This window comes from Tamandua tetradactyla, chromosome 3, assembly GCF_023851605.1.
Source record: "Tamandua tetradactyla isolate mTamTet1 chromosome 3, mTamTet1.pri, whole genome shotgun sequence".
NCBI classification, from domain to species: domain Eukaryota; kingdom Metazoa; phylum Chordata; class Mammalia; order Pilosa; family Myrmecophagidae; genus Tamandua; species Tamandua tetradactyla.
Window position 1 is genome coordinate 1,000,874 of NC_135329.1, and position 25,810 is coordinate 1,026,683.

The following is a 25,810-nucleotide window of genomic DNA, read 5'->3' on the forward strand; positions in this document are numbered from 1 at the left end:
TTCTCTAAAGATATACAAATGGCCAATTAGTACATAAAAAAGACACTCAACATTTTTAACCACCAGGAAAACAAATCAAAATTACGATCAGCCACCTACTAAGCTGGCTATTATTTTAAAAGTGGAAAACAACACTTTTAAAATAATAAGGTGAGGATGTGTAGAAAGTAGAACTCTCATGCACTGCTGGTAAGGAATGCAAAATGGTGTTGCCACTGCGGAAAACAGTTTGGCAGTTCCTCAAAATGTCAAGCAATTCCACTCCTGGATACCCAAAGAATTGAAAGTAGGAACTGAACAGACACTTTTAGGGCAATATTCATAGCATCGTTATTTACAATAGTCAAAAGGTAGAAATAACCCAAATGCCCATCTACAGATGACTGACCAGAAAAATGTGATCTGCACATGTAATAGAATATACATGGATGAACCCTGAAAACATCAAGCTAAGTGAAAGACACAAGACACAAAAGGACAACCCTTGTAGGATTCCATTTACATGAAACAGATTCAAAGAGAGAGAAAGAACTTCAGAGGTTACCACCAGCTAGTGCTTAGGGGATGAGTAGTTATCCTTTATGGTGACAAAGTTTCTGTTTTGGATAATGAAAAAGTTTTGACAATGGCCAGTCATATTGGTAGCATAACACCATTAGACTGTAATTAATGTCACTGAATTGTGGCTTTAAATACAGTTAAACTGGCAAATTTTGTTATATATACACATTACCACAATAAAAAAAAATTTTTTTAAGCAAGTAGGTGAAAAAGTTCAGATGATCAGAACACACTGCGTAGCAGAAAATCATGGTGAGGAGGGGTTGAACAGGTTTCTGGAGGACAAGTCCGAACTGGCCAGCACCCTAAGTTCTTTCCCACCTTCTTGGGAGAACAGTCCATGCTGCTGGATTTTGAAGGAAGGAAGCCACAGGCCATGGGGGGAAGGTAAGGACCTACGAGTGGAATGAGCGGGGAGGAGCAGGGGGGGCACAGAGGCAGCCCTGGCCATCCACATGTGCCTACAGACACAGGTGCCCAACCTTAACAGAAGGAAGGAAGCCACAGGCCATGGGGGGAGGTAAGGACCTACGAGTGGAATGAGAGGGGAGGAGCAGGGGGGCATGCGAGGCAGCCCTGGTCATCCACATGTGCCTACAGACACAGGTGTCCAACCTTAACAGAAGGAAGGAAGCCACAGGCCATGGGGGGAGGTAAGGACCTACGAGTGGAATGAGAGGAGGAGCAGGGGGGGCACGGAGGCAGCCCTAGACATCTACATGTGCCTACAGACACAGGTGCCCAAAACCTACCTTAACAGACCCAGATTAGCCCGCAAAACTCAGAAATGGAAGACTTAAAGCCAAAATGATGAAAAACCTGAAGCACAGCAGATGTATCAAAAACGCTTAACGATGTGGCAAAAGGAAATTAGGAGGAAAATTCCTTTACTTGTGTTGCAGTTTTAACACAAAGCAGTACCACCTGTTACAAGATCTAGTTTAGGGAAGTTCCCTAGAATTAGTCCAGGTGCTTATAGGACTGGCACCTGACAGAACTTGTGAATTAAAAAAGAATGTCATTTGCTGTATGAAGTCACTGTACTCTGGTCTAATTAAGTTCACATTACCTGTTAAGTACTTAGAGGTTTGTGGATATTGCTCTTTTTTAATGCTATGTGGTGGGGTCTCATTTCATTCTTTTCCATGTGACTGACTATCCTGTTACTGCAGCACCATTTGTTGAAAGAATTCTGGGGACCGGGGGGAAAGTGCATGGGCTGGGAATTGAACCCGGGTCTCCCGCATGGCAGAATTACCCCTGAATTACCTTACCTGTGTCCCTCTTAATGTTTTTTTGAAACAAATGCGACTAGCGTAGATGTACTTCCCTATAAATTAATCACTTGCTTTTGATTCTCTGACGAGTTTTAAAACTAATAACTCAGTAGGCAAGAAACAACCAAATGGTCTTAATCCTTCAAAACATTTTATCTGGTGACAGCTATCTTAAAACTTGCAGTCAATCAATTATGGTTACATGGCATTTATCTGTGATACAATTAAATATTTCTAATTGATATTCAATTAATATTAAAGATGTTTGCATTTCTGAAAATAATACATTTTTTTAGCTTTCAAATATCAAGCAACTATCATATTGCTTCTAGTCAAACATGACAGAAAAATCTTTTAAATATCATTAGAACCTGGATTATTTTCTGTAAAAAAAGTTTATCAATGTGGGAAATAATTTTTTAAAAACCATTTTTCCATTAGTTTTTAAAACAAAGGCGTTGGCCACTACATATCAGCATACATGCTTTTTAGCTAAAATTGAAGCCAAAGATCAACTACAATAAGTTTCTGACCTCCTATTACTAAAATGGTAGAATCAGAGATCCTGATTTGCTTGTGAAATACATTATGAGACAAGCACACTATACTTTTCGACTTGCGAAACAAATGCATGAACCATTCTGAATTACAGAGTACTACTACCTCAATATTGTTTTTACATATTCAAACTCATATTCATTTGACTACATACAGTTCAGGATTAGACAGTTAAATTAGGAAGGCCTGTGTTATGACACATTGAATAAACATTTATTACTCTAGAGGTCACTATTATACAGACGCATTCAAACACTATGGACTTCCATCTGACCTACCACAGAAGCTCAGTCAGTTGAATGCCATAACATCAAGATGCTGGTCATTTAACTTTTTTTTGCATGGGAAGGCACCAGGAATAGAACCCGGGTCCTCTGGCATGGCAGGCGAGCATTCTTGCCTGCTGAGCCACCGTGGCCCCCCCTCATTTAACTTTTTTCTGTTGTTAAATGAGAAGTTTCACTGAACTTTGTAATGTCCACTATAGTTATTTTATGTGGCTCACATATGCACCCAAAAATGACTATTATTGGAACACATAATTCTCATTTCCATTAGACAAGTTACTGAGAATACTTGCCAACATTTGTCAATTTTCTTAAGCATTTATTCTACTTTAGTTCTAAGTTCTACTACTTAAGATCTAAGTTACTAATTCATATTCAATCTATCAATTTATCAACTGGAGTAGCTCAGTTGGAAAATCATGTTTAGTACCTGACATTCTTTTTGCATGCTTATTAGCTTTTCATTCAAGTTCCCAATCTGTCCCTTCCAGCAGCTCTACTTCCTGGGCACGTGTTTTAATTGTTCCAGCTGGACTTTCTTTGGAAGCACTGGCGCTCTTGCTGTTGCAGAATGCCCAACGGCAGCAGTCCAACAGAACAAAAGTAATCTCTATCCCCAAGGGCAAGTGGTTCAACAGCTGGGGGGGGGGGTGCAGCATGTTCACAAAGGCACCACAAGGAAGCCTTCCTGAGTCTGTCTCTCCCCATCCTTACACTTGAGGACAAGGAGAATGTATGGCTATATTCAGCTCCTTCCCAGACTCAAGCACGACTTCTGCTGAGCTTCCTCCCAGGGACCATGGATCTTGGTGGGTTATACTCTTTCCAGGATTCACTCAATTCCAGCCTCCCCTAAGACTGATGCTAGCCCCCAGCCTTTTCATAACTCCTAACGGAGGAAATACAGCACCGGTGACCTGCATTGGGACAAACACACAGGACCAAGCCGTATTTATACCCAGATGTCCTGGGGTCACAAAATGAGAGGCAAACAGACTGGAATTGAGTAGTGGGTGGCAGTCAATTTGTCATCTCTCTAAAACAGTGAAAACCAAAGCACCAGTCAGAGAAATGAGAAGGAACTTGAGCCAAAATATAAACCAGGACATTTGTTCCCTTCCTGAGGAAAATCAGGAGAAACAGTGGGCATAGTGATGTAAGCTGATTTACACTGAGTTAAACTTTTTATCTCTGCAGACACGGAACAGACAATAATTAAAAAGGTGGTCCTGGGAACACATTTCTAAAATGTGTTTAGAGCACTGCTCTAAAATACTCTCAGCCCAGAATATTATCATCCAAGTGATGACAGAAAATGACTGTCAACCTAGAATTCCATATTCAGCTAAATGATCTTCTGAGACTAAACACTGAGGTGGACCTCACTTAAAGATCTTCACTGAAAGAACTATTAAAAAGCGGAACAGGAAAGAAACTGAACCTAAAAGGAAGTCATGGGAATAAGCCAGTAAAGCTAAACTTCACACCAACCTTATTTCAGAATCCACATCTCTGCTTAGGAACTTCGGTCTTGTATTTTCAGATGAGTAATAACGTCCTGCAAAAACCTGATCACCATCAGCCGTAAAAGCTTCTCTACAATTCCTGGGTGGCTTCTGGGATTGCATTACTGCACGAGCTACAGAGTTGTTCTAAAAGAACCAGTAAAATACATTTTAACAATTATGTCATAGCATTTCTGATGCACAAAATTTCAAAATGTTACTAATCCTCATTATTAAGATAACTTAAGTTATCTATTTAAACTTTCAAATGAAATAACTCCACACTGCTAATAAGAATTTCAAAAAATTTCAGATAATCAAAACTATTAAAACATTTTTTACAGTACCACAATACTATAATTTTAAAGTCACCTTTCATGACAAGCCAATCATTTTATTTTTTAAATTCTAGTACTGATATTCACATAAAATACTTTAAGAATATTTTACCCATTTTTCCACATGAAAACATTCATTCTAGACTAGGTCTTATTTTTAAAAATGACTTTTATAACTTAGAAAAGATATGACTGAATAGCAAATCCAATAAAAGATACTTTGATTTATGTAGGGAAAACCTGAAAACAATATTTGAACTCTGGAGGAAGTGAAAGGGATTTGACTTATCAGAGGCCTAGTCATCTTCTCTGGGGACAGACCTTTACAACAGGATTTTATTGTTTCATTTCAAGTATCGTTCTAAAAATCTGAGTGAGCCAAACTCATAAATATTTACAATATCAAACCACAATACATACATTTGGATTATCAATATCACCACTTCTCTCTTTTTATCAATGAGAAAAACAGACTATTAACGTTTGTCTTGACTAGAGATTACTTTTTCAAGGTTCTTGTGGCTTCTCACCATATTTTGCCAATAGATGCAACCCAATATGGTGGTCAAGTTAAACAGGAATTGACATAAAAATGCATATAAAAACAAAGAATAAATACTGATTTTTTTACAGAGCTCAAAGTTATAAGAAAAATAATTTTTAAAATATCAAGTAAAGTACTTTTAAGAAGTATAAGAAAGGGAATTATGCATCTGCAAGGGCACAGACAAAATGGACTTGGTAGTCAAGTAAGAATGAGCAAGAATTTTTATAACACTATGAACCAAAGGAATAACATCCATTTGCGAAATTATGAATAGTCTAAAGTTGTAAAGCCCCCTAGAGTAGAAAAAGCACAAACCAACCAACTCTATTAAGATTACTATATAGATTTCCCAATGATAAAAGTACAACGCTTAGGGCGGGCCATGGCGGCTCAGCAAGCAGATCTTGCCTGCCATGCTGGAGATCCACGTTCAATTCTTGGTGCCTGCCCATGCAAAAAAACAGTACAATGCTTAAAAATAACTCCATTATAAAAGAAGTGAAATACAAGTTGGCATAAGTATCTTTGTTTTGAAAATTTTAAATAACATAACACACAGCAAGCACCTGGACTTACTTTGATTAACAGCACTGTCTCTATTCCCCTCATGTCAATCAGGCTATTGGCAACGACAGCATTATCTATTTCTAAAGCTGTCAGAACTGTTGGAAACTCTGGATGATAAGCAGCTCTAGGAGACAAAAATACAAAAGGGTTAGCTTACCAGATTTTAATGAAATATATATTTTAACTGTGTATAGATTATAGGTAGTAAGACCATGGAAAATACCTGAAAACATACAGGTAAAACGTTTATTTTGTTTACATAGCAAAATTTATGCAATACTATGTGGCAGGCACTGATCTAAACATATTACAAATATTAACTGATTTCACCCTCATAACAGCCCTAAGTGTTCGATACTATTCTGTCTATTTTCTTACAGGAATGCTGAGAAAGTGTCAGAGTTTATTAAGTGCTTCAACATCATTAAACTAGTTAAGAAGACAGATTAGAATTTAAACCAGACAGCTCAGCTGTACAACCCAGAATCTTCGCCATTATGCTCTGTTGCCTTGTTATAAGTATAAACTTCCTTAAACACTTTACTGATATCATATGCAAAAGTAAATTAGTTAAAAAAAAAAAACTTTAAAAAGCTTAATTTTCCCATTACATGAGAATTATATGAGAAACAAAATAAACAACAACAAAAAAATGAAGTTTATTATCATAGCAAAGGAAAGATGAGAGAGAAGAGATCCCTATGAACTGCAACTTGGAGCTCACTAAAAGACATTCAATATCTCAACTAAAAATTTCAGACCTGTGAGCCCTTATAAGCACTGAAGGATGGATACGCCAAGAACAGGATGGGGCAACGATTACATAGTGGGGACGGTGGGGACTTTCTTAGTCCTAGAATTCCAAAAATCAAAAGGTCTTTGTATATATGTTTTACATTTATTCATTCATTAATTCGACATGTCCTTACCGAGTACCCACTCTATGACAGGTGCTGTTGCAGAGGACGCACGTACAGCAGTAAAGAAAACAGACTATGTCCCTTTCCTCACGGAACTCACATCTCTCAAAGAGCAGACAGTAGAGAAAAAACGGAAAAATGGTATACTATTTTTATACAAAATGGTCAGGAAAAGTCTCACTCTCAGGTGATACCAACCAGACTGCGCATGGGCATCCTGAAGAATTGCATATCAGGAAAAAGGAACAGCAACCACAAAGGCCCCCAGGGGTATGAGAGGTGAGAGGACACCGCCTGCTACAGCAGACTGAGGAGTGAGCCAAGTGCTCCTCGGGGCAACACCGGTGAGAGACGGTGAGACCAATCCTGGGGGCCACACCAGTAGGTCCTAGTAAGGCTTACACTAAGGGACTCAGGATGTGAAAGTTTGAGCAGAGCAGTAGTATGATCTGACTTTACTCTGGTTGCTAAACTGAGACTGGGGATAGCAGAGAATCAGAAGCAGATCATGTTTCTCAAAACAGACATGATGATAGCTCTTACGAGAGTGGCAGCCACAAAAGTGTTTAGATCCTAGATAGTTTTAACTTCAGGAAACAGGATGTGGGGTGGCAGAAAGGAATCAAGGATGACTGAGATTTCTGGCTTGAGCATCTGTAAAATAAAGATGGAGAAAACTGAAGGAGCAGGTTTTAGGGAAAAATGTAGGGTTTGGCTTTTAGATGTTAAGTCTGAAATTCCTGTTGGATATCTAAGTGGAGAATATATTCTGAACACATTATGCTCTGGAATTTAGAGGAAAGAACGAGATAGAGATGTAATCTGGTATTCATTGGTGAGCTCACCCAGGAAGTAAGTGCACGGAGAAAAGAGGCCTGGAGCAATGATACATTTAGGGGTTCCAGTTAAGGAGGAATAAGAAAAGAATAGTGAAAAAATAATACTTAGAGAATTAGGAAACCCCAAAGAATAAGATCCTAGAAGCCAAGTAAAAAACATTTTCAGGAAGAAGGAGATGATCGACGAAGTCAATCACTGTGGATGTGTCATCAGTGTGTAGTCAACACTGACTACTAAAATAAGCAAAGTGAGTTTCACTGGTGTCCTGAAGTGCTGTCTGGTATACAGCAAAGCCTTCAAAGCCTAAATGCAGCAAGTTCAAAAAAGAATGAGGAGAGAGAAATTAAAGACACAGACAACTCTTTTGAGGGCGTCTTCCTATAAAGAGAAGCAGAGAAATGGGATGGCAGTACCTAAACCACCTCCTTGGGATAAGGTTCAAGTAGAAGTAAAAGCAAGGGTAGGAAAGAATAGGAGTGTTCTAGAAATGTCAAGTAGCATCAGTGAAACCTCGCAGGGAGTGAGGATGAGAATGGAAACGGTGTGGGAGTCTAAGAGGGCCAGCACATTTCAGGAGATTCTGGTGAAAAGCAGAGTCTTGCCAGTCTGTTGAAAACATAGGTGTCTAAGCTAGGAAGCAGTAACCATTTTTTGAGCAGACACATGCCAATATATAAAATGAGATGCTACTATTAGCTTGCTCTAAAGCACCAAGTCACAACCACTCCTTCCTTCTGCTACACTTCTCAAGGATTTACTTCATACTGGAGTACATCACAATTATCATATGCTAAGAGATGCTATAAAAGCAGTAGAAAAGAACTAAAAATAGAAAGGAATAGTAGCAATGAGAAGTCAGTGACAGGAGACAAGGAATGGTTACCATGAAATAGGTTCACCAAAGCCAAGTAGCAAGCCTAAAAAGGACAGGAAGGGCACATAAAAGCCAGGCACACAAAATGAGCTTCACTGGTAAGGCGAGTTAAAGATAGGCTCTGTGACAAAACAGTCTTCTAAAATTCAAGCAGAAAAGAAATACACCATGATCAAATGAAAATATAGAATAAAAACATTTAAAATTTGCATTTTCATTTTAATGTTTTCAAATATAAGAGCTTGAAATCCTAGAATTTTAATGAAGAGCACCTTCTTTGTACCTGGGAATTCTGATATGCCCACAAATGCATGAACCTGTTTGCAAGGAGGGAGCGTGCCAGCCACTCAAGAGGAAATAACTGCTCACCAGGACAACAGGGGTAGCTGGTAAACCCCCAGCATGCCATCCCTCACCAATTTTGACCCCCATCTTATTTCATGGCAAAGTTCTGAACTAAGAAGGAATGGTGAGGGTCTCTACTCTCCTTCAGCAAGCCCGGCACTCCTGAGAACGCAGCACTCTTTCCAGACTCACCTCCCCTGACACCATGCACTGCTGCACGGCAGTCACACCCAGTGAGGCAGACTCACCTCCCCTGACACCACGCACTGCTGCAAGGCAGTCACACCCAGTGAGGCAGACTCACCTTGCCTGACACCACGCACTGCTGCACGGCAGTCACACCCAGTGAGGGCTGCCCTGCACCTCACACACTAGACATCCAATACAATTCTGCCACAAAGCGGAGAATGCAGGATGAGTTACAAGAGGAAGGCTGCTGGCATAATAAGACACAGAATGAACGGAAACCTGAGTGATGAGAAGGGTGGCAGGGTGACAGAGAAGTAAAAAATGACTTAGTCTTCCGTATCCTTTAAGCTGATGAAATTTGAGCATTCCTACATCCTAGCAATGGACCACGGTCAAAAACCTCATCTTCTCTGGTATTTATATAGTATTATATATATGGGGACCAGATTATAAAACAGCAGGAGACATCAACATACAGATGGTGGTTGTGAATGGAGGGTGGGAGATGAGGAGGGAGCACTTGGGGCTCTGGTGACTGCGAACAAAGTGACATTCATGGAGAAGAAAGAGGAAAGATCTGGCAAAGGGTAGGCATTCAACATTGGACATGTCACATTTGAGAGAAATATGGAACGTTTACATAAAAAAGTCTAAATGACTCATAAAATTCAAGAAGTAACAACAACAAAAAAAGAAATCTGGGTTTGATTTCAGCTTTTTTGCAAGATGTATAACAGAGGCCAGATTTACCCTCTCAACTGAGCAACAAATAACCACATAAACTTAGGAAATCGGTTTAAGAATGGTGAACATCAGGCAGTTGAAGGACAGTGATTTCTGAGAAATGGGAAAACAAGAGGAACCCTACAGTTGCCCCAGCTTAGAGCCTCAACAGAGGCAAGGCCAAGTGCAGGAAAGGGATCCCAGCAGACTCACCAAGTTGAAAACATGGGGCTGTGAGTCCAAGATCAAGGCAGCTAGAGTACATAAGATAGAGCACCAAAGAGAGAACTGAGAGGTCTGCAGAGGGTCCCACTTGAGCACTCAGCAAAGTACCCATCAATGCGTGCTGGTGAGGAAATTACCTGGGGCTCAGGAAAGAACCACTAGGAAGGATTAGAGACAACAGTGTCTGGTGCTTACACTAGGTCTCAAATAGTGCCTAGTCTCACTAGTCAGACTGGAAAAACTGATAATTTACAGGGTGCTGGGTAGTGTACCCAAGAAACTCTCACCTCAGTAGTGGGGGGAACAGTTAGCTCTAGACTGAGCAGTATGCATCAGACCCACCTAAATATCATAAAAGTAAGACCTGTGAGAATCAAACTGTTTCCAAGGTAAGTATGTCCTAGAACAAAGCTCAGGAAGACATACAGAGATGCAAAAATATATGATATCCAAAACAGGGTAAAATTCACACTGCCTGGCAACCAATCAATGATTATCAGGCATGCAAGGACATGAGAAAATACAATCCATAATGAGAAAGAACATTTATCAAAGCTGACCCAGAAGTGACATATATGTTAGCATTATTACAGACATCAATATAGTTATTATAACTATGTGGTAGTTAGATTCAGTTGTCAACTTGGCCAGGTGAAGGTACCTAGTTCTGTTGCTGTGGACATGAGTAAATGGTATGTGAACCTCATCTGTTGCTGATTACATCTGCAGTCAGCTAAGAGATGTGCCTGCTGTAATGAATAATGTTTGATTTAATTGGCTGGTGCTTAAATGAGAGAGCTCAACATACCTCATCTCAGTACTTGCAGCTCAGCCCAGGCTTTTGGAGATGCAGAAAGGAATCACCCTGGGAAAAGTTGTTGGAACCCAGAGGCCTGAAGAGAAGGCCAGCAGAGATCACCCTGTGCCTTCCCAAGTAAGAAAGAACCTCAGTTGAAAGCTAGCTGCCTTTCCCCTGAAGAACTAATGAAATAAATCCCCCTTGTATTAAACCAATCCAAAGAACAAAAAAATAAAATAAAATAAAGAAAAAAGCCAATCTGTTTCTGGTGTGTTGCATTCTGGCAGCTAGCAAACTAGAACAGATTGTATACCATTTGTTCTTAAGACACAGAAGAGATTTTTTAAAAGACTCAAATTGAATTCCTAGAGAAAAAACAACCATATCTGAAATTAAAAATAGCCTAGATGGGATTAGTGGAAGATGAGATAATGCAGAAAGAAAGACTTGCGAACTTGCAGGCATGGCAATGCAAATGAATAAAAAATGAAGAAATCAAGGAGGAAAAAAGAGCATCAGGGAGCTGTGGGATAACAATGAACCACCTAGTACAGGTAGTTGGAGTCCCTGAAACAAAGGAAAGGGGAGAAAGAAAACTATTCAAAGAAATAATGACTGAAAAAGTCTCAAACTTGATGAAATCTAAGTTCACAGATCCAACAAGATTGACAAATCCAAAACACAAGAAAAATGAAGAAAACTACAAGGCAGGACATAATCAAACTGATTAATGCTTATCTTAAAATATCAAAAGCGATGCTAACTGGAGCACTGAGCAAGTGGGAAGTAACAAAGCTGCGAGGGAACACCAAAATAAGAAGAAATAAGTGATAAAGAAAAGCCCATAAAATAGGCTGGGAAACATCTAGCAGGTGGAAGGAGAACCAAGAAAATGGTGTCATAGTAACCGAAGGACCACAAGGTTTCAAGGAAGATGTATTTAACAGTATCTAATGCCCAAAAGAAGGTAAATATATATATATATATGTATATATATATATATATATATATACAAAAACTGTATATATATATGCATGTGTGTGTGTGCATGTGTATGTATATAAAAAATGTATACACATAACCAGTGGATATGGCAATAAGGACAAACTGGAGAATATACTGAATATATTAGGGGCCAGATAATAGTGGCAAGATGAGTGAGTGGACATTCAGCTCTAGTGATACTTTGTTTTTAAGATGGTAAAGGCAATCAGTGACCTAAAAAGCATATTTAAGTGGGGGAAGAAGTCAATGGAAGAGGAAAATTTAAGGCTCAGGAGAAACTTGAAATAATTAAAGGAAATGGTTCCCAAAGCCAGCAGGAAAGCATGAAATTCAGAGCACAAGGAGAATAACTTTAGCTAGACAGACATCTCCTCTGTTGAGATGGGAGAAAGAAGTACAGGTGAGACATTTCTACAGGTAGATAATAATGAGGTGAGTAGCAAGGAACTTCTGCTTTCCCTAAAAATAGGGGAAAAAGCCACTTTTATAAGAAAGGAAACTATATTCCAAAATATCTCCTTGGGGCCAGGAACATTTCCATTTATCTTTGTAGAGGTTATCTAGTATAAACCTTTCCTGGTCGAATCTGTTGTGTTCCCCAGAAAAGGCAGGTTCTTAAATTCCAATTCATTATTGTTGGGTGGGACCTTTTGATTATTTCTATGGGAAAGCAGCCCACCCAACTGTTGGGTGGTACCTTTTGATTAGGTGGTTTCTATAGAGATGAATCTCCCAAATTGAAGGTGGGGTTGCTTTCCCAGGTGACAGAGAAACCCCAAGCCATCACTGGCCCTTCCTTGAGTCAAGGTATCTTCTCTGGATGCCATGGTTTGGACATTTTTAAGACCTTAGAATGTAAACTTGCAAGATAATAAATTTCCTCCTTAAAAGCCATTCCATTCCTGATATATTGCATTCCAGCAGCTTTTGCAAACCAAAGGAAAAGAAACACCTAATGAAATGAGTCCCAGGTGTCTGATGCATTCTAATATTCTTAACAGTAGTATTTTATGGTACCTTCCCACATTAAAATAACCTGTTCAATATTTTTGTTAGTTTTTTAAAATATTTTTATTATAAAAACTTAACACGCAAACATATATTCTTAACATAAAAATATTCCATACATGGTATAAAATCAATGGCTCACAATATCATCACAGTTGTATATTCATCACTATGATCGTTTTTTGAACATTTCCATCACTCTAATAAAAGAAATAAAAAGAAAAGAAAAAACCCATATATAACATACCCCTCCCCTCTTCCCCACTGACCACTAGTATTTCCATCTACCTAATTTATTTTGCCCTTTGTCCCCCCACTATTATTTATTCATTTATTATTATCCATATTTTTACTCACCTGTTCATACCGTGGATTTAAGGAACACCGGATACAAGGTTCTCACAATCACACAGTCATATTATAAACATTATATCTTTATACAATTGTCTTCAAGAATCTAGGCTATTGGAACACAGCTCAGCAGTTTCAGGTACTTCCCTCTAGCCACTCCAATCATCATAAAGCAAAAAGGGACATCTATATAGTGCATAAGAATAACTTCCAGGATAACCTCTCAACTCTGAAATCTCTCAGCCACTGAAACTTTGCCTCATTACTCTCTTTCCCTTTTGGTCAAGAAGGCTTTCTTGATCTCTTGATGCCAGGTCCTGGGTTATCCCAGGCTTTTTGTCCCATGTTGCCAGGGAGATTTACACCCTTGGGAGTCATGTCCCACATAGGAGGGAAGACAGTGAGTTCACATGCTGAATTGGCTTAGAGAGGGCACATCTGAGTAACAAAACAAGTTCTCTGGGAGTGACTCTTAGGCCTAGTTTTTCATAGGCTTAGCCCGTCCTTTGCAGGAATACGTTTCACAGGGGCAAACCCCAAGAATGAGGGCTCGGCCTATTGATTTGGTTGTCCCCACTGCTTGCGAGAATATTAGAAATTCTCCAAAATGGGGAGTTGAATTTCCCCCCTTTTTCCCCATTCCCCCAAGGGGATTTTGCAAATACTTCATTATTCACTGTTCAAATCACTCCGGGATGCATCGGGGCATCACAATAACGAGGACAAATCTTCAAAATCTCATATCCTACTCAAGGTTCCATGTACTTATGGCTCAATTCGCAAATTCAGTGTTTGAACCATAACCACTGTCAAAGTTCTGCACAAAAACACTCTTCAAAATGTTTACAAGGCAGCTAAAGTTGAGAGAATATTAATTGTACCTAAGATTCCTGTCAATGTCCTATCAACAAAAGGATGACCATGCAACTTCTGCTATTCCAACAACTTATATTTAGCAGCCTATTCTTAAAAGCCAAAACATGAACTTTGCCATCACCTGTTCTCCTCATCTGTTCCATTAATCTCTAATTTCCCACTCTCACCACAACCTTTAATCCTTCCAAGCTTTCCATGTTTGTTAAGCCTTAACTTCATCCACTTTGATCTCAACATTTTCTCCCAGGCCTTACTTCCTTTCCTATATGAAGTTTCCCTTCTCTTCTGTAAATATCTACTGTGCTGGTTTGAAACCCTGATGTACTCCAGAAAAGACATGTTCTTTTAACCCTAAATCCAATCTTGTTGGGGCAGACTTGTTTGGGTGGGTCCTTCTCATTAGATGGGGAAGTGACTCCACCCATTAAAGGTAGGTCTTAACTAGTTTACTGGAGTCCTTAAAAGAACCAGCGGAAAGAGCAACAAGATGAAACCAGACATTTGGAGATGCAGAAGGAAAGCCCCCAAGAGAAGCCAGAAGGACCCAGAGGAGCTGGGAGGGCCATTTTGAAGCCAACCCAGGAGGGCAAACAGATTTCACCACGTGCCTTCCCCTGCAGTAGAACCTGGGTGCTGCCGACCCTCAGAGACGGGATCCTCTTCTCAGTGCCTTTGGACATTTTCACAGCCTTAGAACTGTAACCCTGAGAATTTACTTAATAAATCCCTGTATAAAAGCCAATCCATTTCTGGTACACTGCTTTCCAGGAGATTTAGCAAACCGAAACACCCACCAACCCTAAAACTTTCTAAGCCTGCATTAATCCAACAGTGCATTTCATCCACTCACATAAACATCATTAATGAAATGATCTATAGCCACAAAACGTTTGGACTTAGATTAATATCATCTTTCATTCTCCTGAGCAGCAGCTAGTCTAAACCCTTAAACAGAATTATTTCTGAGCTTCCTACCCAATTCCTAAAGCCTCCATTCTCAACACATGAACATACCTCCTACTTTCAAGAAAACTCACATTATACTCTACAAACTTGGCTCAGCTTCATACCTCTTTATTCAATTATAAACACACTCACTCACTCACACACACACACCCATCTGAAAGGATTCCACCCTCCTCATGCGTGCAGGCAAACTTTTAGCCTGTGCTATTTGCTATTGCCACTTTAGGGGATAGTTTTCTATTCTCTCTCCTCAAAACTTCTCTTCATTCTACCTCCATTTCGACTAGTCTAAATTCTTGAAGTCTTTTTTTTTTTTTAAAAAACACGGGCAGGCACCAGGAATCAAACCTGGGTCTCCGCATGGCAGGTGAGAACTCTGCCAGTGAGTCACAGTGGCCTGCCCTTTAAAATTTTTTTTTTCTCTCTAAGTCTTTTAATTGAAGTCTAATATATATATATATATATAAAACACTATATCAATTGTTTCCCACTCATTCCCCAATCCACTGCTTTTCTCACCTTATTCCAATGAAAATATTCTTGATGAGGTTACCAATATTTTGATTGTCAATTTCAATTTAAACTTTGATTCAATATTATCCCAACAATATTAAACAATAAGTGATTTCCCTTCTTAAAAGTCTTATTTTCCTATATTTCTATGACATTACTCTCTCTTGGTTAACCCCATCTCTGAATTTTCATTCTCAGATCTGGTATCTTCTTCCTCTGATCACCCACTGACTTTAAAAGTTCTAATTTCAGTTCTTCCTGTTCTCACTCATTCTTAAATTTTTCCTCAATTCCATCCATTCATGAAACTCAGGTACTAACTAGTGATGACTCCTGAAGCATCCAAGGTGAAAGAAAAACAAGGGTGTCTATCTACTCACAAGAGATCTTAACTACTTTCAGGAAACATTGCCCTACACAGGATAAGAAATACAACATGTCAGCAGGCTGTGCTAGGCTTCCCTTCCCGTGGGAGTCCTTCACACAGCTATCTGCCAACTATTCTTTTCGGTACCCAAGAGACAGTTCCAATGCAAGAGGATATCGGTCACAGAAGCCAGTATCTTTCATAACATTCTCACAGGAATAGCTTCCATGGTCCTCATAAGGGAAATACCTCTTTAAAAGAGTGACAACATTAGCTTCCCACCAGGTATTTAGAGTTCTCCAAGTTCCAAATGCAATGAACCAATCAAGAATCATTTTTACCACAAACAATGTTGCTTGCAAACCGTTGAAAACTGACTTTTATCCGGTTTTACAAGCCAAAGATAAGATGGTGGAATCAAGAAACGCATTTTCAGTAATAACTTTGAATGTTAAACAGACTAAGCTTACCAATTAAAAGATAACAGACTGACAGAATGGATAAAGAAACATAATCCAGCAATATGCTGCTTACAAGAAACTCATCTCAGACACGCGGATACAAATAGATTGAAAATGAAAGAAAGGAAAAAGATTTTCCATGCAAGTTGTAAACAACAGAAAGTAGAAGGAGCTATACTAATATTGGACAAAATAGATTTAAATGTAAAGACATCATAAGAGACAAAGAAGGAAACTATATACTAAATAAAGGGTCAATTCACCAAGAAGATGTAACAATCAAAAATGTTTATGCTCCCAATCAAGGAGCTCCAAAGTACATGAGACCGACATTAGCAAAACTGAAGGGAGCGATAGACGCTTCAACAGTAACAGTAGGAGACTTCAACATACCACTCTCCTCTGTACATAGAACAACCAGACAGAAGATCAACAAGGAAACAGAGAAGTTAAATAACTTGATAAATGAATCAGATCTAACGGACATAATATAGGTCATTGCACCCCAAAGCACAAGGTTATAAATTTTTCTCTAGTGCTCATGGAACATTTTCCAGGATAGATCATATACTGGGGCATAAAATAGGTCTTTATAAATATAAAAATATTGAAATGATTCAAAGCACTTTCTTTGATCACAATGGGATGAAGCTGGATCTCAATAACCACCAAAGAATGAGAACATTCACAATATATGGAGATTAAATAACACAACGAGTGGGTCAAAGAAGAAACGGCTAGAGAAATCAGTAGCTATCTGGAGATGAATGAAAATGAGAATACAACTTATCAGAATTTATGGGATGCAGCAAAGCTGTGCTAAGAGGGAAATTTATTGCCCTACATACCTACATTAAAAAACAAGAAAGAGCAAAAATTGAGGACTTAACAATTTACCTGGAGGATCTTGAGAAAGAACAGCAAACTAACCCCAAAAACAAATAGAAGAACAGAAATAACAAAGATTAAGATAAATGAATTGGAGAACAAAAGAACAATAGAAAGAAACAATAAAACCAAAAGTTGGTTCTTTGAGAAAAATCAATAAAATTAATGGGGTGCTAGCAAGACTGACAAAGAAAAAAAGAGACAGAATGCAAATAAACAAAATCAGAAATAAGAAAGGGTGTGTCACCACAGACCCTGGAGAAATAAAAGAAATATAAGAGGATACTATGAACTATACACCAACAAACCAGACAAGTGAGATGAAATGGACAAATTCTTGGAGACACACAAACAAGATACCTAACTCAGGAAGAAACAGAAGATCTGTACAAACCAATTACAAGTAAAGAGATTCAATCAGTCAACAAAAATCTTCCTACAAAGAAAAGCCCAGGGCCAGATGGCTTCACATGGGAATTTTATCAAACATTCCATAAAGAACTAATACCAATCCTGCTCAAATTTTCCAAAAAACTGAGGAAAAAGGAACTCTAGCTAACTCACTTTATGAAGCTAATACCATTTTAATACCAAAACCTGGTAAAGATGCCATAAGAAAGGAAAACTACAGGTCAATCTCCCTAATGAACACAGATTAAAAAAAAAATCTTAGTAAAAGATTAGCAAATCAAATTCAACAGCACATTAAAAGAATTATACAGCATGACCAACCCGGGTTTATACCAGGAATGCAAGGATGGTTCAACACAAGAAAATCAATTAATGTAATACAGCACATTAACAAACTGAAAGGGAAAAATCACATGATTATCTTGACTGATATTGAAAAGGCATTCAACAAAATTTAGCATTCTTTTCTGATAAAAACACTTCAAAATGTATATGAATCAAAGGTAACTACCTCAATATGATAAAGGGAATATATGAAAAACCGATAGGTAGCATCATACCCAAGGGAGAGAGACTGAAAGCTTTACCCCTAAGATCAGGGACAAGACAAGGATGCCCACTGTCACCAGTATCATTCAACACTGTGCTAGAAGGTCTAGCTAGAGCAATCAGTCAGGAAAAGGAAATAAAAGGCGTCCAAATTGGACAGGAAGAAGTAAAACTCTCATTTGCAGATGATATGATACTTATACTTGGAAGATACTGAGAAATCTACAGCAAAGTTACTTGAGCTAATAAACAAATTCAGCGAGGTGGCAGGATATAAAATTAATGTGCAAAAATCAGTAACATTTCTAATACACAAGCAATGACCCAGCTGAGGAGTCAGGGAAAAAATTCCATTCAAAATAGCAACTAAAAGAATCAAATACTTAGGAATGAACTTCACTAGGGATGTAAAGGACTTACACACATTGCTAAAAGAAATCAAAGCAGATCCATATAGGTGGAAAGACATTCCCTGCTCAGGGACAGGAATGATGTCAATTCTCCACCAACTGAATAACAGATCCAACATAGTACCAATAAAAATTCCAACAACCTACTCGGAAGATTTGGAAAAGCTAACTATCAAATTCATCTGGAAGGGAAAGAGATCCTGAATAGCTAAAAGTATCCTAAAAAATAAGAATGAAATGGGAGGATTAACACTCCCTGACTTCAAAACCTGTGATAAAGCCACAGTGTTCAAAACAGCATGGTACTGGCACAAACACAGAAGCACTGACCAATGGAATCAAATTGAGAGTGCAGACATTAGACCACCAAATCTAGGGTCAATTGATTTTTGACAAAGCCCCCAAATCCTTTGAACTAGGACAAAATAGTCTTTTCAAAAATTGGACATGAAAGAACTGGATATCAATAGTCAAGAGAATGAAAGAGGACCCCTATCTTACACACTAAACAAAAATTAACTCACAGTGGATTAAGCACCTAAATATAAGAACTAGAGCCATAAAGCTTCTAGAAGAAAATGTAGGGAAACATCGTCAAGACCTAATAATAGGAGGTAGCTTTCCAAACTTTACACCCAAAGCTTATGAATAACAAAAGAAAAAATACATAAATGGGAACGCCTCAAAATGAAAAGCTTCTACACCTCAAAAGACTTCATTAAAAAGGTGAAGAGGCAGCCAAATCAACGGGAGAAAATGTTTGGAAATCACACATTGGAGAAAGCTTTGAGTTCCTATCTATACAAAGAAATCATTCAAGTCAACAACAAAAGAACAACCCAATTATAAAATGGGCTAAAGATATGAGTAGGCATTTTTCTGAAGAGCAAACACAGATGGCTCAAAAGCACAAGATTATACCATCTCAGTCTGCCTTGTCTATCTTTCCTTCATTTCCTTCCTTTATTATCTATCTTTCATTTTCTTCATTCCTAATGATAATCTAGGAATGTCTAGAGTGTACAACGATAGTGACTAAATGTACAAATTAAGAAATGTTTTTGCATGATGAACAACAAAGGAATATCAATATTGCAGGATGTTGAAAATAGACGGCAATTCACATTTTAAAACTTAAACTTACATTTAAGACTAAAGCAAAAAATGTTTATTTGATACAAAATTTATAATTGACTAGTGCATTTCCTAATATAACTTATGTGGACAGTTTAATTGAACACTGTAACTAGATAGAACCTTGAGTAGGGCATGAGATTTTGTAGGTTTGTCCAGAGTGATGCCCCGATAAATTCCAGAGTGATTTGAACAGTGAATAAAAGAGTATTTGCAAAGTCCCCTTGGGGGAATGATGAAAACTCAATTTTCCCATGTGGAGAATTTCTTGACATTCTCAAAAGCAGTGGGGAAAAACAAAGCAATAGGCCGAGCCCTCAATCTTAAGGTTCCTTCACATGAAACTTACCTCACAAAGGATAGGCTAATCCTACTTAAAATTAGGCCTAAAAGTCACTCCAGAGAACCTCTTTTGTTGCTCAAATGTGGACTCTCACCTCTCAGCCAACAGGACAAGCAAACTCACTGCCCTCCCCCTCTATACGTGAGACATGACTCCCAGGGGTGTAAACCTTCCTGGCAACATGGGACAGAAATCCTAGAATGAGCCGGGACTCAGCCTCGAGGGATTGAGAAAACCTTCTAGACCAAAAGGGAGAAGAGACAGATGAGATAAAATAAAGCGTCAATGGCTGAGCAATTTCATGCTGAGTCAAGAGGTTATCCTGGAAGTTATTCTTATGCATTATATAGATATCATCTGTTTAGTTAAGGTGTAATAGAGAGTTTGGAGGGAAGTGCTGGAAAATGTAGAGCTGTGTTCTACTGGTTATGTTTCTTGAAGATGACTGTATAATGATATAGCTTTCACAATGTGACTGTATGATTGTGAAAACCTTGTGTCTGATGCTCTTTATCTACAGTATGGACAGATGAGTAAAACACAGGGATTAAAAATAAATAAATAACAGGGGAAACAAATGTTAAATTTAGTACACTGAAATGCTATTGATCAATGAAAGGGAGTGATAAGGGGTATAGAAAAAAATAGGGGAAGCAAAAGCTAAAATATATTGGGCAGATGGAAATAGCAATCAATGAGAGGCAGGGGTAAGGGTATGGTATGTATGAGTTTTTTTTTTCTTTTTCTGAATTGATGCAAATGCTCTAAGAAATGATCATGGTGATGAATGTACAACTGTGATATTGTGAGTTATTGATTATATATGAAGAATGGAATGATCATATGGTAAAAACGTTCATGGTTGTATGTTCTGTTTAAAAAAATAATGAAATTTAAAAAAAGCACATGAAGAGATGCTCATTTTCATTGGCTATATGGGAAACACAGATGAGATACCACCTCATACCTATAAGAATTGCTGCTATTAAACAGACGGGAAACTATAAATGTTGGAGAGGATGTGGAGAAACTGGGACACTTATGCACTGCTGTTGGGAATGTATAATGGTGCAGCCACTATAGAAGATGGGTGGTTCCTTAGGAAACTAAATATCAAGTTGCCCTATGACCCAGCAAAAGCATTACTTGGTATATACTCAGAAGAGCTGAAAGTGACAACACAGACATTTGTACATCGATGTTCATAGCAGCATTATTCACAGTCGCCAAAAGATGGAAACAAACCAAATGCCCATCAACAGACGAGTAGATCAACAAAATGTGGTATATACATACAATAAAATATTATGCAGAAGACAAAATGGCATCCTGAAGCACATGACAAGATGGATGAGCCTTGAGGACACAATGCTGAGCGAAATTAGCCAGACATGAAAGGACAGATACTGTATGATTCCACTTTTATGTGCAGCATAATGGTATAATCAGAGGCTTATAACACAGAATATACGGGACTTAGAGATACATAAAAACTAGAGATGGGTAAACCATTAGCTAATGAGGTTGAACTCCAATGTAAGGGAATAGATAGGCGCAAAGGTGATCCTCTAGTGGGTCTAGAAGTAATATTACCATATTGAAGATGAACAAGATTGAAAGAGGATGTACAGACCTACGTGTTCCAGTGATTCACAGTAGAAATATGAATTAGTTCTCGTAAGAATTGTGTAAATATACAATTATTGCAAAAAGAGTGCTTAAGTTCAGGGTACAGGGGGATAACTGCTATTGCATGCTATGTGCTATGTTCAAATGGAAACCATGAGCACTACCATAGCAACAGCAGAGGTAAATAATGGGGGAAGGACAAGCGTTAAGAGGAGGTTTAGATTTTCTATTTGCCGAGGGTGTGTTTATTGGTTTTCTTTCTCTTGGGAACAATGAAATTATCTAAAACAGAGAGTGTTGATAGACTGTGGACTTTCGGCCTTCTACATGATGCCCAATGAACGCAGGTGACTGAAGGATGCAATGACGGAGAAGTAGATTGGCGAACAGTGGTGTACACTTATGTATGAAGGCTGTGCTGCTACAAAAAGGAGCAAAGTCGTGAGACATGCAATGATGTGAATGAACATGTGGGACATTTGGTGAGAAAAAATAAGCCAGAAACAAAAGAACAACGATCGTATGGTCACCTTTAGAAAATGCTTATAAGAAAACAGGGGCCTAGATTGTAAGCTTTTAGAGCAGACACTATAAGTCCAGAGTGGTGATTATTATTTTCGAATTTTGAGGCTGTTTTATATATATAACCTGATATTTAGAGATAAAAATGAAGCTGAACAGATTGAGGTTAAAGTAATTCAGAATACAAGAGTAAGGAAGACAGTGTCTATATATTTTTGAACCACAAATACTCTTTGAGACCAATGGAAGAAAGGCTTGTTTGATCTGGAACAGAAGTTTTCTGTAGTGCATAATCTAATTCAACCTATCTGTATAGCTCATTTGAACAGCTGAAACACAGGAAGCACAGAATAAGAAAGAGGTAGTCTACCCAATATAGATTATTGTAATGCCTGGATACATCCTAGAGTACAGTAAGCAGATAATCAAAAAGTACTGGCAAAGTCCCCTGAGGGACGGGAGAAAGAATATGGAACTATTAAACCTTACAATCAGGGAGTTCCCTGATACTATGTCAAGAGAATGAAAGAGGACCCCTATCTTACACACTAAACAAAAATTAACTCACAGTGGATTAAGCACCTAAATATAAGAACTAGAGCCATAAAGCTTCTAGAAGAAAATGTAGGGAAACATCGTCAAGACCTAATAATAGGAGGTAGCTTTCCAAACTTTACACCCAAAGCTTATGAATAACAAAAGAAAAAATACATAAATGGGACACCCAAATCAATAGGCCATGTCCTTGATCATGAGACTTACTCTTATGTAAGTAGCAGAGAAGCTTAGACTACCTATAAGCATGCCTAAGAGTTACCTCTGGAGGACCTCTGTTGTAGCTCAGATGTGGCCTCTCTCTAAGGGCAACTCTGCAAGTGAAACCAACGCCTCCCCCCTAGGTGAGACATGACTTCCAGAAATGAAACTCTCCCTGGAAACTTGGGCGATGACTCCCAGGGAAGAATCTGGACCTGGTCCATGGGATCAACAATTCCATCCTCACCAAAAGGGGGGAAAGAAGTGTAATTAATAAAGTATCTGTGGCAGAGAGTTCAAATAGAGTCTAGAGGCTTCTCTGGAGGTTGCTCTTACGCAAGCTTCAGGTAAACCTTGCTACCTATCATAACCTGCCAACCCCCAACCAGGACCATTCCAGCCAATCCTAAAGAACACCTGGGGCAATATATAAGATTCCACAAGGGTTCCACGCACTAGAGTAACTTTCCAGAAGCCTACAACCTCCATATGGGTCCCTGGACCAGATAAGTCCTGAAAACTAGCCCAGCCTCTCCAGAACATCAGACAGCTTCATCTCCCTACCCCATATTAGTGACAGACCTGCACAATATCAAAAATTTAAAACTGCCACAGCAAACAACCCTAAAGAGAGGAATGGAAAGATCAAAGTTGATGATGGAGTTATACATAGAAGACAGGATTTAACAAATGAATATGAATGTGGAATCATTAAATTGATCTCTCTTTTAATCTCCAGTATTTTAGAGCAGCTAGAAGTAAAAACCTAAAATTGTGAAATTGTAACCCATGTCAAAGTCTGAGATATGTTCTACAACTAATTGTGGTGCTGTGCTTTGAAATTCATAGCATTTTTGTATATATGTTTTATTTCACAAAAAAACAAAGGAAAATAAATTGATTGTGATGCTAAAAAAAAAACTTAAGCCCTCTAGGCTCCTATATTCTGGAGCAGCTAGAAGGAAAAATACCAGAGGATCGTATGGTAACCCATGACAAACTCTGGGTTCTATCCTGTAACCACCTGTTGAAGAGTGCTTTGAAAACTACTGGTTTTTATTTCTTTGCTTTGCATATATGTTAAACTATACAATAAAAAAAGTAAAAAAAAAACAAAAACCTCACTTGATATGTGGTTTCCAAATATAGTCTCCCATTGCATGGGCTGCCTTTTTACCTTCCTGACAAAGTTCTTTGATGCAGAAAATTGTTTAATCTTAAAGTATAGCATTTATCTATCTCTTTTCTTATTGCTTACACACTGGGTGTAAAGTCTAGGAAAACACCTTCTCTCACAAGATTTATGATATTTCCCTACATTTTCTCCTAAAAGTTTTATGGTCTTAGCTCTATTGTTCAGGTATTTGATCATTTTGAGTTAATTTTTGTATAGGGTGTGAGATATGTGTCTTTCATTCTTTTGCATATATGGAAATCCAGTTCTCCAAATACCAACTGTATGAGCTAGGGTTCTCTACAGAAACAGAATCAGCAGGAGATAACCACAGATATAAAGTTTATAAAAGTGCCTCATGTAACCATGAGAATGTAGAGTTCAAGGTCTGCAGGACAGGCCACAAGCTAGTATCTCCAATGAAGGTCTGCAACGAACTCTCCGGAGAGGCTGGCTGGACAACTGTGGGAATGTGAGGGTCCAAGGTCTGTAAGGCAGGCCACAAGGTGGAAACTCTGGTGACGTTCCTCAACGAACTCTCCGGAGAGGCTGGCTGGACAACTGTGGGAATGTGAGGGTCCAAGGTCTGTAAGGCAGGCCACAAGGTGGAAACTCTGGTGACGTTCCTCAACGAACTCTCAGGAAAGGGTGGCTGGACAACTGTGGGAATGTGAGGGTCCAAGGTCTGTAAGGCAGGCCACAAGGTGGAAACTCTGGTGACGTTCCTCAACGAACTCTCCGGAGAGGCTGGCTGGACAACTGTGGGGAAAGAGAAGTCCAAAATCTGTCCACAGATGAGTCCACAGCACAGCTTGTGAAGCTGATGACTCCAATGAAAGGTCTGCAGAAACTCCATAGGAGAGGCTCGCCGGTTGAGGCGGAAAGGAAAGACTCTCTCTTCTGACTCCTCCTTAAAAGCTGTCCATAGTGATTAGATTAATTGTCACTCATTGCAGGAGACACTTCCCTTAGCTGATTACAAACACAATCAGCTACGGATGCAGCTGACATAATTATGATTTAAGTCCATGAAATGTTCTCATAGCAACAAACAGGCTAGCACTTGCCCAACCAGACAAATGGTTCATATGAACCTGACCATGACACCACCTATTAAAGAGGTTGCTCTGTACCAGTTGAATTGGCTTGAACACCTTATCATAAACCAACTGTCTTTAGATGAGAGAGTCTATTTCTGAACACTCAATACAAACCCATTGGTCAGTATATCTATCTTAATGCAGTATCAAGCAGTTTTGACCACTAGCTTTGGAATATGCTTTAAAGTTACATAGTGTGAGATCTTCCATTTGATCGTTCTTTCCCAAAATATTTTTAGCTGTTTGAGGCACCCTGCCCTTACAAGTAAATTTGATTATTGGTTTCCTATTACTGCAAAGTAAGTTGTTGGGTTTTAATTGGTACTGATTTAATCTACAAATTAACATAGGTAGACTGACATCTTAACTATATTTAGTATTCCAATCCAAGAACACAGCATGCCCATTTATTTAAGTCTCCCATGATCTCTTTTAGCAATTTCTTGCACTTTTATGTGTACAGGTCTTTTGTGTCCTTGGCTAAACTTATTCCTAGATATTTGATTCTATTAGTTATTATTGTAAAGGGATTTTTTTCTTGATGTCCTCCTCAAATTGCCCATTAGGAGTGTATAGGACACTACTGATTTTTGGGTGTTCATCTTATACTTTGCCACTTCGCTGAACTCATTTATAGGGTCTAGTAGCTTTGCTGTAAATTTTTCAGGATTTTCATCAAATAGCATCATGTCGTCTCCAAACAATGAGAGTTTTATTCCTTTTATTTCTTTTGCTTGTCTAATTGCTCTGGCTAAAACTTCTAGCATAATGATGAATAACAAAGGTGACAGT

At 38.6% G+C, this 25,810-nt stretch overlaps 1 protein-coding gene across 7 annotated transcripts in view; it reads right to left on the minus strand.

Moving 5' to 3' along the window:
- The window catches only part of SMC6 (structural maintenance of chromosomes 6), a 114,754-nt gene that overhangs the window by 42,741 nt on the left and 46,203 nt on the right, over positions 1-25,810 (minus strand). For all 7 annotated transcript variants that reach the window (XM_077152135.1, XM_077152139.1, XM_077152134.1 and 4 more), the window contains exons 16-17: positions 5,650-5,764; positions 4,175-4,335 (exon numbers count right to left, since the gene is read on the minus strand). In XM_077152135.1, the coding sequence (XP_077008250.1) occupies positions 4,175-4,335; positions 5,650-5,764 (276 nt within the window). The remainder of the gene's footprint in view (positions 1-4,174; positions 4,336-5,649; positions 5,765-25,810) is intronic.